The 18,109-nt window shown below is 34.1% G+C and overlaps 3 protein-coding genes across 3 annotated transcripts in view; 1 reads left to right on the top strand and 2 right to left on the bottom strand.

The window, feature by feature from the left end:
* Positions 1 to 745: 745 nt before the first annotated feature.
* Positions 746 to 15,349, bottom strand: Ankle2 (ankyrin repeat and LEM domain-containing protein 2). The gene is made up of 14 exons (XM_090116701.1): positions 15,180 to 15,349; positions 14,854 to 15,098; positions 14,250 to 14,405; positions 12,024 to 12,187; positions 10,984 to 11,124; positions 10,199 to 10,372; positions 9,111 to 9,263; positions 7,365 to 7,543; positions 5,931 to 6,964; positions 5,488 to 5,606; positions 4,508 to 4,653; positions 3,821 to 3,952; positions 3,103 to 3,283; positions 746 to 1,252 (listed from the first exon to the last, which is right to left on the bottom strand). The coding sequence occupies exons 2-14, from the start codon at positions 15,086 to 15,088 to the stop codon at positions 1,160 to 1,162; spliced, it is 2,907 nt and encodes a 968-aa protein (XP_089972827.1). The 5' UTR covers positions 15,089 to 15,098; positions 15,180 to 15,349; the 3' UTR covers positions 746 to 1,159.
* A 352-nt stretch (positions 15,350 to 15,701) lies between these two features.
* On the bottom strand, positions 15,702 to 17,232 carry LOC149897081 (WD repeat-containing protein 18). Its single transcript, XM_090116717.1, has one exon. It carries the CDS (start codon positions 17,103 to 17,105, stop codon positions 15,771 to 15,773), a length of 1,335 nt encoding a protein of 444 aa, XP_089972843.1. The 5' UTR covers positions 17,106 to 17,232; the 3' UTR covers positions 15,702 to 15,770.
* Positions 17,233 to 17,600: 368 nt separating this feature from the next.
* Positions 17,601 to 18,109, top strand: part of MCTS1 (malignant T-cell-amplified sequence 1 homolog) — a 28,709-nt gene continuing 28,200 nt past the window's right edge. The window contains exon 1 of the mRNA XM_090116700.1: positions 17,601 to 17,760. Coding sequence (XP_089972826.1) covers positions 17,750 to 17,760 — 11 coding nt within the window. The 5' untranslated portion in view covers positions 17,601 to 17,749. The remainder of the gene's footprint in view (positions 17,761 to 18,109) is intronic.

The raw sequence follows: 18,109 nt of genomic DNA, 5'->3' as shown, positions 1-18,109 counted from the left end.
AACAATTGTTAATAATGAATATTATGTCAATTTTATTTCTTGTTAAGAACTAATAGAAAAATATTATGATATTTTATATTAAAGAATATATTATGATCAGATATTTTTTTTTATGAAAAATCGTATTTTGGCCCACCATAAATTTTATAATATTTCAGCTATACACAAATCATAATTCAAACATACTGCAAAACTACAATAATTAATATAAGAAATATTTTCATAATTGAATATTTTATATCAATTATAACTAACAACCTATTTACTTCATACTTTTGCAAGAAAACAAGTTAGTTTTGCAATATGTTAAAAAATTTTACAATTTTTATTCCGAATTACAATTTAACCACGTTCAACGCGTATGTTTCATTCAGAATTCAATACAAAAATAATATCCAATAATACAATAAAAGAAAATAATTATACAACTCAAAAATACCAATTATTAATAAACGCTAGCGAAAAAATCTACGAAAAAAAAAGAAAAACCAGGGACCATGGCTTAATATTTTAACTACGTCATTTTAATAATAATTCGTTAGTTTGACACATTTCAGCCTGGCCACAGTATAGTTTTGTATAATATTGGACGCGGTACAGAAACTTTAGTACTAAATATCATTGACTATTTTAAACATGTATTTAATGCACTCTAGCTATTTTTATAGTTAAACTAAGAATTGTCCTCAGTCCAAAGCTTAATTCAATCATATATTTTACATAACATGTCCTTTTTAAGGTTAAAAAAAGATGGCAGTATGTTTACTATTTCTATAATTTTGGAATAAGTGTGAGTCATTAAATGAAAAACATAAAAGTCACAAGTCACATAAGTACAGTCAACATAATCTTTCCTAATTCGTCAATATGGCTTTACAATGTCAATTTAATATAATCAATACCTATCTAAAAATAATACTAAAATTTGCGTCCAAGAAATCAAAAGTCAAACATTATAAATCACTTTCCATATCCTAAACAAATAAAAATTTATGTTCACAACTCAAAAGTCGAATATTTCTGTAAAATCACTACAACTACAATAATTTTTCATTATAAAATCTACAATAATTATCTATGTACATATAAAATTTATCCGCACCATCGTCCACTATTATACAGTATAGTAAGGCAGTATGTATGTCCATCTGTGCGTATCTCAGAAACCAAAGCTCACATTTTGAGAGACGTTCTTCGTAGCGAGCGCTGAGCGGGGGGAGTTGGGGCCTGTTACTCGCAGCCAGTTTGATACCTGAAGGAAAATATATTATGAGTTTTTAAAGTATGAGTTAGGTGAAAGTATGAGTATGAGTTAAATATATAGTGAAGATCCATTGAGTAATAAGTATCAAATGCAAATTAGGAACATCCAATGGTAAATATGCCAATCATGTTTATGAAGTAATATCAATATATTACAACTTTTCATGCTAAAAAAAACTACTGGACCGATTACTATTAAATTTGGTATGTAGGTATCTGAAGAATAAGACATCAGCTACTTTTACTCAAACTCAAACATTTATTTATTCAATTAGACTTCTTCGAGAAGCACTTTTGAAACGTCAATACATAATTTTAACATTTACCACCGATTCGGAAAGCAGTATTTATTTAATCCCGGAAACCTCACAGGAACGGGAACTATATGGGTTTTTCTTAGAACACGCAGGCAAAGCCGCGGACAGGAATCTAGTTGATAATATATAAACTAACATAAGTGACGGCGCTCAGATTGACGTCATTTATACCGATCTCGAAAAGGCTTTCGATAGAGTAGACCATAATGTTCTCGCCGGGAAACTAAATGCTGTAGGTATTAAGGGTAATCTTCATAGATGGGTAATATCTTATATTAGAAACCGTCGTCAGGCAGTAGTCATAGGAAGTCATAAATCTAACTTCATAAACGTCACCTCCGGAGTTCCACAAGGATCCCATATATCACCTTTACTGTTTAACATTTTCCTTTTCGATATAACACATTGTATTAAGAACTCAAATTGCTTACTGTATGCCGATGATAACAAAATTTTCCGTAAAGTATCTTGTACCGCCGATTGTAATCTACTCCAATCTGATCTAGATAATCTCGGAGAATATTTTAAAATTAATAACATCGGTGTAAACATTCAAAAATGCCAAACCATAAGCTTTTCTCGTAAACGTAACATTATTTTATTCGAATATAGTATCAATAATCAGTTAATTAATAGAACAACTTCAGTAAAGGATCTCGGCATCCTTCTGGACGATAAATGTTTCTTCGACGCCCATATTGAGTACATGTCCAGTAAAGCATACAAATCCCTTGGTTTCATCCTAAGAACAAGTCAACCTTTTAAAAACCCTCTGTGTTTAAAAATGCTTTATCATAGTTACGTCAGAAGCATATTAGAATATGGAAGTATAATATGGCGACCATTTTTTAAAAAATATATAGACAAAATTGAAAAAATACAAAAGATATTTATGAAGCATCTTAGTTTTAAAGCAAAACATAACTTTAAGGACTACAAAGAATCCTGCATTTTCTTTAAAATGAATACTCTCGAAGACAGACGTACTCTTTCAGATATTATGTTTCTTTATGATCTCCTAAACAACAAACTAGACTGCCCCCAATTAACAGAAAATATATATTTTAACACCCCTCTAACTCGAACACGTAATACTCCTTTATTCTTTATACCACGTACAAAAAACCAATATATGAAGAACTCACTCTTTAATCGCCTGCCTTCGATATACAATCAAAAATTTTCTACTCTTGACATGTTTAACAGCCCTCGCAATCGTTTTAAAACCAATGTAATTAAAATATTATCTAACGTACCTAACACATTTTAATCATGCACACACACACATATATACACACAAACATACCCAAACGCACGCACGCACTCACCCACACACACTACTCACCACTCTTTAATAAGTTACTGTTTTAAATATTGTAATTGATAATAATTGTAAAACTCGTAATTGGCGTATTGTATCATAGATATAAGTAGAGTAAGTCAAACTGTAAGCTGTGTAGTTTTCAAAATAAATAAATAAATAAATAAATAAATAAATAAATAATAAATAATCTACAATTACCTGTAATGAAGGATTCCTATCTTCACTCCTCTCTCGCCTCGGCGTACTACACGCGGGCGGCACATTGGCACTAACACTTGCACTAACACTTGCACTGGCACTAACACTGGCCGGCGAGCCGCAAATGCTCCACGAGACGCTAGACACTATACTGCCGTCTAGGTTTGATGTGGCTTGCCAACTGCAATGGAAACAAATAGTAATTTATATTTTCCTTTTGTTTTTATAATGTCCAACCCAAACAACAATAACAAAAATTAGCCATGAGATGCAAGGAAATATAAAGGTCTTTAAAAGTGGCACACAAACAGGATTAGACATCAAAGTAAGATGGTATGATTCAACTATCGCTAAAAACTAAGCGAAAAAGAGAAAACTGAAGTAAATTGTGGATATTTAGCCACATTTCAAAGTTATTATCATTGATGAGATGGATTTTTTTTATGCATAGTAGATGCTATAAAAAGTGAAGTCCCGTGTCCCCGTAGTGGGGTAAGGGGCAGATGCATTATTCATACATCTGTTTCACTGATCGAATTTCTTTAGGGACAAGTAGGTGATCAGCCTTCTGTGTCCTGCCAGACCGAGACATTTTTTTTTTCTTCGTCTCCACCGGGAATCGAACCCAGGACCCCTCGGTTCTACGCTCACACGTCAACCACTGTACCAAGGAGGCGGTCAATATATAGTAGATGCTATACTTGTTATAAATACACACCTTTCCCGCTCAACGTCTGTGTACAGAGCAACAGTGTGTCTCCATCGGTAAATGTTCGGGAACTCCTCAGGTGAAATTTCGCAAGTCGACACCGCTTCGTATACAAGACGATCCATTTTCGATGGCTCCTCACTGGAAGAATTTTGATAAAAATTATATACTTACTATAATTTCTTGTCACAATTATTACCTGTGCGATATTTTTATAATATAAAAAATACAACATGACACTTGGGAGTTTATATGACCAAATTTTAAATATAAGCGCATAAAATTTCATCTCAATATTATCGAAAATTTGCGTAAAAAAGCATAATCAGGCTTAGAGAATTTTACGCTATCTACCTATTACAATAAAATAAAGTCAAGTTAGTAGTGAAGAGTTATACCACATTTTATAAATAACTAGCTTTCCGCCCGCGGCTTCGTCCGCTTTGTCTAAAACCTAATAAATTATATACTAAAACCATTCTCTTGAATCTCTCTACCTATTAAAAAAAACCTCATCAAAATCCGTTGCATAGATTTAAAGATTTAAGCATATAACGGGACAGAGAAAGCGACTTTGTTTTATACAAATGTAGTGATGTAGTGAAGAATGGCTAAAACGATGTTAATGAATGTTATTTTCGATAATAATTACTGTTAAAAGTCTTACAAATAAAAATACATCTATTATAACATTACCCATATATAAAAGTCTCGGCTATAGCCCGATCACTCGCGTCGTGCATTTCATCATCAGAACTATCTACAGTATTATCTTCCTCACTCGCTGTAAAGTATGCAGCCTCTGAATCTGATGGAGATCCTTCTGATTCGTCGTCCGATATCTGTGTTAAAAAAAAATGGTTGTCTGTAAAGTCGGTTTACTGACGATAGTTGAACGTGACAACGATTGTGCTTCTTTGTCGCTCGTTCCGCGCTCTCGCTCGCACTTCAGGCCTTATATGGAACGCCTCAGAGCGAGGTAACGCCGCATGAGTCATGTTTTTTCGTGCGTGCAGCCGGCGCTATCGAATTATAAGACGTTGTCACGTCAATAAATAAAATAAAACTTTATTGACACTATAAATACGTGCAGCTGATGATTCCATAGGCTCCTGAATTAGTAAACCTCTCCGGAGTCAGTTTAATTTAATTTCTCAATGATTCTTTTTTTTACAATTATCGATTACTAGCTTACCGCCCGCGGCTTCGCCCGCTTTATCTAAAACCAAATAAATTATATACTAAAACCTTCCTCTTGAATCACTCTATCTATTAAAAAAAACCGCATCAAAATCCATTGCGTAGTTTTAAAGATTTAAGCATACATAGGGACATAGGGACAGAGAAAGCGACTTTGTTTTATACTATGTAGTGATAGTGATGTTACCATTGATCTTCTGGGTTATGTTATGACGACAGAGCAAGTATTATTCAATATCAAATTGGAAATTACATTACGAGAACAGATTAAAACTGTTTCGGTAAAATCCAAAGAAGCATAATTTAATGTCTGATGAGAATATCTCTTTATATTATTGTGAAAAAAAAAAATGTCAACATTCAAATGCATCTCATTTTGTGTAATTTCAAAATGGGTATGTTATAAATAAATCTATAAAAAAGACATCATACACTTTCAAGGATAAATTGTATTTTTTAAATATGTTATATCTTACCTGTGCACTTTCCACGGTACATTTATCTACATCAACGGTATAAAGTGCTACACTGTCTCCGGCGGGCGAATTCACACTTTGGGGCTTTTCATTCTCTATATTTTGTAATTTACCATCCCCTGGAAAAAATATATTAATAATTTTTTGAAGACAATAATATAGTATGAGATTTTATTGATTTATGCTCGCAATTTGTTAGATAAACTTTTAAATACGCGCTCAATACAAAATATTCCAATATTTCCACTTATAAACTAATTTTCAGATCAACAATTTGCTCATAAAGAAGTACAAAAAATGATTGTTTATTTAATAGTTTTTAGTTCGACTATACTGGCCAAAATTTTTCGTAAACATAGTCCCAGTAGCAGTAAAATGTGAAACATAGTGCATGTAACGGTGAATAGATTTGATCTTTATGTTTAAGCAGAAAGCCAACTCACCAATATCCTGATCGAACATGAGCCGTCTTGCAAACCCCTCGCTCTTGGGACTTGTCGACAGAATCGACCTATTTTTACGAAACGACGCATTCTTCTTACTGTTCCTCTCAAACGCTTCTATCTTCCAATCGCAACGACATTTGGAGGCTTTATCCCAAATATCCTTACACTCTATCTCCGAAACCGCCGGCCCTTTAGTTTCCTCACTTTCCGTCAATTCCTCGCAAATAAAGCTCGACACACACCTAACGTGACTCTCAACAGCATGACTCACTTTCATTCTATTCCCACGGTACGTGAATGGCCGCTTTTCGTCATCCGAGCTAAATATATCATCGTTCGGACATCTCAGTTTAACAAGAAACTCGACTAAATTATTAATGTCGTCCAAATCTATGGTCTGCTGTTTCAATTTGAACACGACGAGCTGCGCTAGTCTGGAGTGTATTAAGGCGAAGTTGATATCTTTGAATCTTTCATCGTCCATATATGTGAACATAGTGTGTTGCAAATGTTTCGCTTCAGATTTAAGAGATTCCCCTGCTATTTCTGGTTCTGCTGTTAGAGAGAATATTAGGGCATCTGCGATTCGTTTAGCGAACACTTGGCACGTTCTTTCTATGCACAATAATTGGCTGACGGTGTGATTTATTGGAACTGTATCTCCGTTCGTAGTTATAGGTTTGGCGTTGGGTTGTCTACACAATCTCTGTCTGACCGGGTCTTTTTTCCTCCAATCTGGTCTGTCACTTAACTTGCATGTATTCATAGCGGCGCAAAGTTCAGATATGGGGCTTAGGGCATCTTTTGGGGAGTTTTTCGAGCTATTAACTATTCTAGATATAGAGAAGTCATCGGGGGAGGCCTGCAATTGGCTGCAACTGTCGTTATAAGCGAAGGAACAGGCCGTCTCGTATTTAGTTTTGAGATAGTTTTCGAGCATCACGAGTCCTTCAGGCGTTCGCAGATCTGTGAATGTATCGAGGAACGGCCAGTATTCTTTCCATGTCACATTCATTTGTTCAGCTAAGTTTCTGTAAAAGAAAGTTAATTCCTTTAACCTTTTCCATAAAATATGTATAATGTTATGTCATAAAAAAAATAAGCCCATTTAATAACTCAGGCCCCGGAATCACAGACACAATAGAAAATCTATTGTGTTGTGGACCGATCGGGCCGTTCGGGGCTCAATGGGTTAAAATTATGAAATTTACTTTAATTAAATATTATTAAGCTGCATCTAAATCTGTCAAATGTCGTTCTCAAACATATTATGTAAATCTGGTTTCCGTAACACAAGCGAAAGCTTAGTATGGGATCAGATCGTGCTGTGTGTGAAAATTGTCCTGAATATTTATTTATTTATATGTTTCTGTATGTGCCTATATGTATATCCGTGTATATGTGTGTATATGTACATCCGTCCCCACTCACCGGCCAGCCGCCTCAAGTCCCTTAGCCATGTCCCTTAGTCGGAACGCGGTGGGTCGCTGTGTACAGCCCCGGGGCGGAGTCTTCCAGCGGCGCCGGAACTTGTCCGCGTCGCGTGCGCACATCGGCCCCGCGTACGCGAGGATCTCGTAACGAGGTGACATTGGATCGCTGTTTAGATCCTGGAACACGATTGATTTATATTGTAGTAAATCGTCGTATGATCTATCTATAAGTTTATTATAACTCCTTTATTTATTTATTTATTTTTATATATTTATGTATATAATATGTAGTCATAAGTAACTCCTTTCGTCCCAACTCGAAGCCTTTATTATAATGGGGGCACTGAAAAACAGCGCTGCCAATGTTCCTGGACGTTGCAGCATATAGCTGTCTCCTTTTTTTCAGGGTCGTATGACACACCTTAATAAATGTAGTTATCATTCTATTTTTTTTGTACGTGTTTTTTATGTTATTAATTTAAATATTGCACGCCTCATAAGCGAAGCGTTGAGGTGGGTACTACTGTCACTTCGCGCAAAACATCTGATTTTTCAAACTTAAAATGTCTTTATGTATCATACATTGCACTTGTAAGATAATACATACACACACATATTAAGAAAAAACACTATTTTTAACGTTCATGATATTTTTGATGTCATTTTTGTTATTTAAACTAGTTAAAAAACAGTTTAAAAAAGTTCTGTCTTGGACGTCCGTGTGTCTGTATGTGCGGATCCTTTTTCTTGTTAACACGATAGCGACCGAAATACTTTACTAATCGAGTCTTTTTTTTTCTCTTACGCTTGAGTATGCTCAGGAATAGAACCCTTTCATTTTTCAGGGTGTGATTCGATGTGGTTTAATTGTTATTAAATAAACAAAAATAATAAATAATAAATATTTATTAAAAAAAAAATTATGAGGCGTGCACTTTTGGATTTTCCAAATTATTTGCTTCTTTTGTTGTTATTATTTCTTGTTCTGGTGTTTTCTTATTTAACTTGTACGGTTTTATGTTTTATGTTTATGTATGTGTGTGTGTTGTGTGCTGTCTTCTGATAAATAAATGTTTCTTTCTTTCTTTCTTTAGTAGCCTTAAATTGTCATAAGCTTACATAAGCCTATAGCCTTAAGGGCGGCCGTACATGGACCACTTCAAGCAGTTGAGACCGATGACTTGAAGCCGCGACCGCGCGGTGAACTAAAGACATTTATTCACTGCCGTACACGGACTGCTCGAGCCGTCAACTGCGCAGTTTGTAGCGAAAGCTCGAGCAGTCAACGACCGACCGCTCGAGCAGTCCGTGTACGTCGTACCACTGGACGTATCGGGCTGAAATTTGGCATGCAGGTAGATGTTAGGGCGTAGGCATCCGCTAAGAAAGGATTTCCCGAAATTCTTGAGGGAACGGGGAAAAACGGGTATGCACGTACAAAGTCGTGGGCGGAAGCTAGTTGGTTTATAAGATTTTAATAATTATAAATTACTAGCTTTCCGCCCGCAGTTTCGCCCACGCAGTCAAAGAAAAACCCGCATAGTTCCCGTTCCCGTGAGATTTCCGGGATGAAACCTATCCTATGTCCCGGGGTAAAAAGTAGCCTATGTCCTTTCTCGGATATCAAAATATCGCTATACCAAATTTCATGCAAATTAGTTCAGTAGTTTAGGCGTCATTGAGTAATATAAATCCATACTTACAAACTTTCGCCTTTTTAATATTAGTATGGATGTATACTCACAGGCGGGGAAGCGGGTGTGAATGGCCGGCCGATAGTGGGCGGGCTGGCGTCCTCCTCCGCGTGCAGTACTGGCACGTAGTATCGCTCTAACAGCATGCATGATATGCGACGTTTTGTTTCCGGGCTCGGGTTCGACACGCGGTTGCATATTATCTGTGGAACAAGAAGAATTCTAGGAAACAATATTTATATATGAGACTAGCTTTCCGCCCGCGGCTTCGCCCGCGTTTTCAGAGAAAACCCCGCATAGTTCCCTTTCCCGTGGGATTTCCGGGATAAAACCTATCCTATCTCTCAAGTTGGATCGAACTGCACATGGTGTGCGAATTTTATTATAATCGGTTAAGTAGTTTAGGAGTCCATTGAGGACAAACATTGTGACACGAGATTTATATACTTATATTAAGATATACAATATGACAACAATAAATCGACTAAACATCTAGCGCAGTCCAGAACTATAAGAAAGTAAAGATATGAAGACAATTCAGACATATGAACACAGCCGGTGATGATAAGAAACAATTGCAAAGTAATAATATCCTGCGTCATAAACTGCTGTCAAAATAATTCGTGTTTTCAAAGTCCACTAGAAATACTCTTCACAAGCAAATAACCAATATTCAGTATTATTTATTAGCCATTATTGACAGAAATGTTTAAAATACCTTTTCAACCACCTTCCATAAAAACTAAAAACTATAAAAATAACATTTTTCTTCCAGATGGAAGAAAAATGTTATTTTTAGATTAGATAATCTAAGTATTTGTCCCTATTCTTGTCAGTTATAACTTCTTCAGTTTCTCTGAAAACAATCCATACTAATATTATAAATGCGAAAGTAACTCTGTCTGTCTGTAACTCAATCATGCCTAAACTACTGAACCAATTTGCATGAAATTTGGTATGGAGATATTTTGATACCCGAGAAGGACATAGGATAGGTTTTATCCCGGAAATCCTACGGGAACGGGATTTTCTTTGAAAACGCGGGCGAAGCCGGGGGCGGAAAGCTAGTATAGTATAAATTCGAGGTGCTAAGATATAAATACAACCGCTAGAAAGATAACAAATTCTCTACACTTACATCCTGAGCGGTCTCCCCATATTTGTTCTTAGCGAGTTTATTACACTGTGGAAATGACGTCAGCACGTCCACAACCTGTTCCGCTCCATACTTTGCCGCAAAGTGTAATGGCGTCTCATTCATAGCTCGATCCGGTGTATTTAGGTATCTGTCTACTAGGATACCGGCGAATTCCTGCAAATGTTCATAAGTTTTAAGAATTTTTGCTGCTAAATTAAATGGAAGAATTTAGCAATAGAATCCAGTGTGTCATATCTGTCTACTACGATCTTTGCGAATGCCTGCAATTTTTGAGCAGTATTAGAATGTTTATTTCTATTTTATAAACTTATGTTGGTTGACTTATCTACAAAATAATATGGAAAAGTGTATACTGCATAGTTAAATAAATACATTAGAAAATAAACAGATAAGTAGATAGATAATTCTTTATTGCATACACACAAGATTTAGAAGAACATTATACATATTATTATTAAATGCAATAAGCTACAACTTCATGCTAATCAATAATTTCTTCAACGAAATTACTATTACTAATTGCAATCTGCAATGCAGAGGTCGGTAGGTTCGATTCCCACCAGCGGCAAATATTTGTGTGATGAACATAGATGTTTGCTCTGTGTCTGGGTGTTAATTATCTACATAATAGTAGTAGTATTTATTTAAAATTATATACGTATGTTTATCAGCCATCTGGTTTCCATAACACAAGCGAAAGCTTAGTATGGGATCAGAACGTGCCGTGTGTGAAAATTGTCCTGAAATATTTATTTATTATTCACCTTACAAGCGTCATGGTCAGCGTCAGATCCATACAAAGTCTGCACAAAGGCGGGATTTCCAACTGTTGTAAGTAGCAAGTTGCATATTTCAGCGTTAAGTGATTTGGCCGCTATGTGCAGGGCATTGTAGCGCGAACCTTCCTGTAATTTGGAAAGGAAATTCAAGGAAGGAAATGTAATTAAAATGTTTGCTTGGAAATTTTAATCACCACTTAGCTAATTAAAATTTAATGATAATTAGTTTTAATATATCTAAATGAATTTTATACTACTCAAGAGATTGATTAATTATTTATTGGATTAGGGAGTTCACTCCCTAATCTCAGGAAAAACGAGTCTAATTAATTTTATTTTTAATTGTTAGATAGTCCATTAATTATCGAGTAAGGCTATATTATAAAATCTTCACTTTACGACCAATAGAAGCAGAGCAATGTGGGAAAAACCGCAATAAAAGCTAGTTTGCTATGCTTGCACGTGTTTATGCACGTTTATAAAATATTATTTTGGTAAATTGGTATTGTAATAACTCAAAACAATATATAAAAAAAATATACATTTACCATATCATTTAAAATGTTATGCAAATTATAATTGTCAGACGTGACACAAGAGTTCAAGGCAATGCTTTTTATGCTTGTTTTTTCTTTATGTTTATAAGCAGTAACACAGTACAATTTATGCAATATTTTTATTATACAGTCTAGGCAGTCAGTAATATTTGGAAACAGACCATTTTACTAATCTTCTGGATTGTCTGGTTATTTTCCCCTACAGATATTATTAAGATGTCTCTATAATTAAAACGAAACACCAAATGTGTTGCTACATGTAAGACTCGAGAAAAGCTAGATAAATATGACCAATTTGTAATTTACAAAATCCGTGTTGTTCGCATTATTCCCGCGTCTTTTCGAATCCTACCTCGGGAACTATACTTTAAAAATTTCACATTTGTAAAGGTTTTCAATGCTATAAAAATAGTTATGTATATCAAAGTATGTCATAGTATACATTATTTCACATCACTTTACACAAACCTGAACAATAGTAGGTGTATTCCCGCTGCTAACCAGGTATCTAGGGTTGTCCCACACTCTGTCCCTGACTGTACAAGTGAAGCCCGCCTCGATAGCTTTGCGGAGGGACACCATGTCTTGTGGTGATGGCGATTTAAATGGGTATGGCTTTTCTCCCATGAGAGCTGAAATTATAAAACATACATACCTTTAAAATAATGTGTTAAGTATATAAAGTTTGCCTTGTTATTATATCATATTCGGTAATATACAAAACTCAAAGGTGACTGATATAGTGATCTATCAGCGCATAGCCCAAACCACTGGACGTATCGGCCTGAAATTTGGCATGCAGGTAGATGTTAGGACGTAGGCATCCGCTAAGAAAGGATTTCCCGAAATTCTTGCGGGAACGGAGAAAAACGGGGATGCACGTACAAAGTCATGGGCGGAAGCTAGTTCGGTAATAAAACTGTTCAAGTATACATGGTTAGTAGTGACTTACATAAAGCATCCCTTGTAATTTGTAATTAGATTACATTTGTACAAAATTATGTAGAATGAAACAAATAATACAAATTTATGCATTCTGCAACATGTAGCTTGTGAGTGTGCTTTTTGAGAATTTTTAAATACATTTATGGTTTTAAAAGGGGTGATAGTATAATTAATGAATTAATTATGTAATTATCAAAAAGTTTATTGTCTTTAAACTGTAAACCCATGACAAAAAATGTATAGAAATATAAATCTTATATATAAAAATGAATCGCAAAATGTGTTGGTAAGCGCATAACTCGAGAACGGCTGAACCGAATTCGATAATTCTTTTTTTATTATATTCCTTGAAGTACGAGGATGGTTTTTATGTAGAGAAAACGTAAATATGTTCCACGGGCGAAGCCGGGGCGGACCGCTAGTTAGAAATAAAGATTATAGTAATATGGCATTTTGAATACTATATTATAACATGCATATAACATGTAGTAAATCTTTATAATTATATACAAAAACAAGTGTAGACTCAATATGAAATTCTCAAGTAGCAAAGAGATAAGGGGGCATTGCTCACAGCAATGTTTAAAAAAAGGAGTAGTTTAATTTAAAAATGTATAATACTCGCGTAAAATCAAAACTCGAAAATACTATGTTAAAAAGTATTTCGTGAATAGTTTCATTTTGCACCTTTACAACAAAAAAAATATTATTATTCCTATTATCATAAAAAATGTCTAGACTTGTCTATTAATTTGAATTGAAATCTCAGGTACATAATTTATATATATCACATTCATAATGTTCAAATGCTGTATAATCAACATATTTTTATTTATACAGTCAAAATCTGTTATAACGACATCGAAGGGACTAGTCATATTGAGTCGTAAAAACCGATAGTTGTAACAACCGGATTTGAATTTTCTCCCTTTCTTTCCAAACGGTTAAAATTGTCGAGTGTGATACACTATATTCTTTTGCCAGGTAGCTTTGAAATAATACGCGATTTTTCTTCAATATTGATTTGTTTTCTTTTTTGCGACATGTTACAATTTTCACAGTTAACTCAACAATATGTTTTGGTGTGCCTTGTGAAAAGATAAGTAACAAACTGACTTAAGAGAAAGAGATATGCTTTGTTTCTAAGAATTACAAAAGACCCTAAACTTTGATTACTTTTACGATAATAGCCATTGACTATTATACCGTGCCAGATGTGGATACAGTTACCTATTCAAATTGTTTACAATACAGCAGAGCCGGTCGTTCTACAGGTATAATACTCCGAAAATATTAAACAAATGTGGTCGCTTAATGCGGTATGTCGTAGTAAACAATGTCGTAAAAACCAATGTTTTCGATAAGGCGGTCATATAACATTGAGCCAGGACCTTTGATTTTGGTCAATTTAACCGGTATGTTGTTCTTAACGATGTCGCCATAAACGGTTTTGACTGTAGTTTCAATTTAAAATCATCAATCAAAACTGAGTACTTTTCGAGTTCAATTGTTGCTAACACACAAAAAACTTTTCTCTTCATAAACTATAATATTAATGTGAATAACAAAATGTGTTGGTAAGCGCATAACTTGAGAACAGCTTAACCATTTTTTTTACTTCTTTTTTTATAATATTCCTTGAAGTACGAGGATGGTTTTTATGGAGAGAAAATGTAAGCATGTACCACAGATGAAGCTGGGCCGACCACTAGTATTCACATAAAATTATAGACAGGTAATATGACTTACAGTTCCCATTTCCTTCATGAGTTTCAGTAGATTCGGCTCCTCGTAAAGCGAAAGACACAGCATCTTGATGATTTCTGAACACTTTGAACCTCGCAGATTTGTACCTTTTTACTAATTCTAACGCTTCCGATCTATTTTTGTACACATGCAGAGCCTCTGTAGGGAAAATTTATTTTAATAAAACTTTATTGCAAAATACCTTTTTAATGTAGGCTTAAATTTAATCAAAAAGTTGGGATAATCATTAGATTGTTCACAAATGTTATTTTATTCATTGTTTTTATGCATGTTGCTTTCATCAATCATTAATATTATTACATTGTACAAATATTTATCTAAATGTATGTGTATGTATGTATAAAAAAACACATTGACTATGCAAACAAACACTTTTTCAGTATGTGTACATACATATTTTTGCAAAGTTTAAAAGCATACATTTTTCACGATATAATGTGTGACCATAAACATTCGTAATCACTTCCTGAACATCTATTTACGTATGATTGTATTTTTATCGCAAGGTGAAAATATGCCTATGGCCTACTTCCTTGCAAATGATAAGATAATGTACCTATAAGACAAAGAAATTAATGAGATTTACCTTCATCAGGACCTTTCTTAATTTCGCAAGGTATATACACTCCATAGTATGTAACAGGAGGATCAGGAGATGCAGGACTATCTGGCGTGCTGTGCCTTTTGCTCAACGCATCTAAACGTAGAAGTCGACTAAATAAACCAATCGCCCCATCTTTCTTGTCAGGAGATATACATATATCCTCCTTTACGCCACCGATGTCCTTGTTACATTCCGGGATTAGCACAGCCTTCGACATTTCACGACAACTGAAAATAATAAACACAAAATGTTTTGTTTGTGACGCAAACGATTTCTAACGTTTATTTTTAAAACTCAGTTCAAATTACCTTATCGTAGATTAATGTCATAAAAACATACTCCTGGCTTGCTATTAATGCATATTTTATCAGCACATATTACACAAATTCTACATAAATATGAATAAAATTGGTATTCAATTGCAACATAAAATAATTGAAATAATTGAAATCGAACGATGCGATGACGCGGTTGACGTTTCTTTTGACGTAGAAAATAACACAGATAAAAAATGTTGGGTTGCAAGCGGAAAAAAGAAATCTGCTCATTTTGCGAATTATTTTGATTTTTTTTTTTCAGTCAGATTACAAAGGAATTATGCCACGGTAAATAACTAAAAGTTTAAAAATATATAACCGATGGTTCATGTTTATCTCTAAATTTTAATAAGAAACAAAAATTTAATATGAGATGTAGCCATAATAGCCAATAAGTGACAAAATACAAGTTAACAGTTTCTAAAAATTTAAATTAGTATTATGAATGATTTTTGTACCCACAAACCACTTTTGGTATAAAACAGTAAATTGTGTAAATAAATACATCAAAAAAAATGATTACAGTATTTTATTGTATTGAAAATAAAATAAAAAATGCAAAATATTATAATACACTTTTTATTAATGTTTATGCTTCCCTTTCTTCTTAGAATTATTTTTAACTTCAGGAATGGAATCTAAAACCTTTTCAACAGATAATTTGTACAAGTTTGCATTTATTATCCGAAGCTTAGCTATTTCTTCTTCTAAAGAAGCTGTTTGCTCATTAGTTTTACAATCTACTTGTTTTCTTATACCATTATCCTCGCTTATTACTTCCTCAATAATATTTAATGGCCAAAAATGTATTTTCTTGTCAACCAAAACTTCAATTTCATTGATATCATCACTATCTTTCTCCAATGTCCTTTCTAAGCTGTGTAGAATAATGTGCGGGGAAAATTCTTGTTTGTATATGGCTTCTAAATTAGTAGTGAAGAAGGCGTTTGTAATACATCCTTTGTGCCTAATAGTTCGGATGGGCTGCCTGCTCTTAATATGCCATAAGATGACTTGCTCATCATTTCCACCTGACATCAAAATCTCCCCATTTAAGGATACAGAAAGGCAAGTCACAGCTTTAGTGTGGGACGAGAAGATAAGTGTTTTATCAACATCACTGACTAGTACATCTCTATTACGGGGAGGATTTGTTAGGCTAAATTGAAATATTTTTCCCTCTGTACTTCCAACAAATATGTTCAGCTCCAATACATCAAATGCAATTGAAGATAATGGTTCGTCAAAAATGAGGTTTAAGAGCAGTTCTCCTGAAGATAAATCATAAATCTTACAAGTTCTGTCACTTGATACAGTGCATAGCCGTCCATGTATACCAGTTTTGCTAATACATATATCTGTGACTGGTAAAGAATGGTCTGAGAAAATATAAACTGGATCATGTTGTCCAGCCGTGGACTGGGTTACTAGTTCAATTTCTGGATTGGCCGCAACTGTTGCTAGTGCCCAAACCATAACCATACCATCCTCTGCTGAAGATATGAAAAAGCGACCGTCTGGAGTAAACTTCAAGTGATTTACTTTTTGATAGTGTCTGTTTATAATAGTCAATAAGTTTCCTGATGATATTTGCCACAAATAAATTTTCTCATCTATACCTGCGACGCAGTACGAGCCATCAGGCGCTACGGCAAACGCGCTTGCCTTTCCAGGCAGAATAAATCTCATGCCTTGAATAGTTTGTTGAGAATTTAAGGGCCATACGTGCAAAATAGGTTTTGTTCGCTCAACAGCTGACAAATAGTCTTTTCCAATGAATGACAAGGTTCTAGATTCTGCAGTACCACCGCCTCGATAGATCATTAAATTTGTACCGGTATTCGCATCCCAAACACAACATGTCCATAAAGTATTATTTGAATCACTCGTCACTAATACTTCTAGCAAATTAGACATTTTGAAATAAGTTCTATAAAGTACTACAACTGGAATAATTTAAATAGCATTGGTTACATGAAATAAATGAATTTTTAGTTAAATAACATGTGGAACGTGCATGTTCCTATATTTTGGAATCATCACATTGACATATGACATTGACATAAATGACATCTGATAATGAGCGCGTAACGCATTTCTGACGACGAGACGTTCAAAAATTATTTTCCAATGGCCCCATTGTGAATTTAAAATGATTAATTATTAAAATTTGATTAGTCAGTGAAATTTAAATAATTAGCTAGTATCAAAAATCCAAATTTTGCACTAAATTTATTAAAATATTTTCTTGGTAAAATATAATATGAGAGCTCAATATTTTATAAGCTGTACTGTACACCATAAAATATATTAATCTGTGTAATAATATAGTCTGTGTCACAACAAATATACCCGGATATTTCATCCAATCAGAAGCCTCGGAGTGAATTTTCTTCTAAATCTTCTGATACTATTGGTCATTATATTACTTGCTCTGTGCTATTGGTTTGAAGAAATTTGAAACATTTTGTTTGACGTGCGGATTATTAATTGTGAAATTTCGGAAACTATACAATAATTAAATAAATTTGTGTTTTTCTGTGATCAACAACATAGTCATCATGTTTAAAAAGTAAGTATTTTTGTTGATACCATTGTAACTATTGACTTCCATGATTTCTTTTCAACATAATATAGGTTAGAACATGAAACAATATTAATTTTAGTGACGTAACTTGTAATGCCATATTAACCAATGAGAAACCAGTATTCATTATTGATAGTGACGTTTACATCGTCTAGTAGGGTTGTACCCGTTGTACCTGCATATTTCGTAAATCGTTTTTTTACTCACCAAAAAAACTCGAACGATGCTATTGTTTTTTTTTGAAGTGAAACTTCTTTAACGGGGTTGGAAAAAAATTTAGTGTAACATTTTTTCATTACGCGTGACATTTTTCCGTTACGCGCCATCTTTTTCT

Source organism: Colias eurytheme, chromosome 26 (assembly GCF_061535395.1).
Source record: "Colias eurytheme isolate Ceu_HAF_F1 chromosome 26, ilColEury1 Martin Lab GWU primary, whole genome shotgun sequence".
NCBI classification, from domain to species: Eukaryota; Metazoa; Arthropoda; class Insecta; order Lepidoptera; family Pieridae; genus Colias; species Colias eurytheme.
This window is presented reverse-complemented; position numbering and strand designations above follow the sequence as displayed.

Excerpts from the sequence above, each read along its gene's own strand:
- Ankle2 (XM_090116701.1), bottom strand. The coding sequence starts at position 15,088 with ATGTCGAAGGCTGTGCTAATCCCGGAATGTAACAAGGACATCGGTGGC. Across the intron at positions 3,284-3,820 it reads ACAGACGTTGAGCGGGAAAG|TTGGCAAGCCACATCAAACC; the intron begins GTGTGTATTTAT and ends TTTCCATTGCAG. Across the intron at positions 1,253-3,102 it reads ATAGGAATCCTTCATTACAG|GTATCAAACTGGCTGCGAGT; the intron begins GTAATTGTAGAT and ends ATTTTCCTTCAG.
- LOC149897081 (XM_090116717.1), bottom strand. The coding sequence starts at position 17,105 with ATGTCTAATTTGCTAGAAGTATTAGTGACGAGTGATTCAAATAATACT.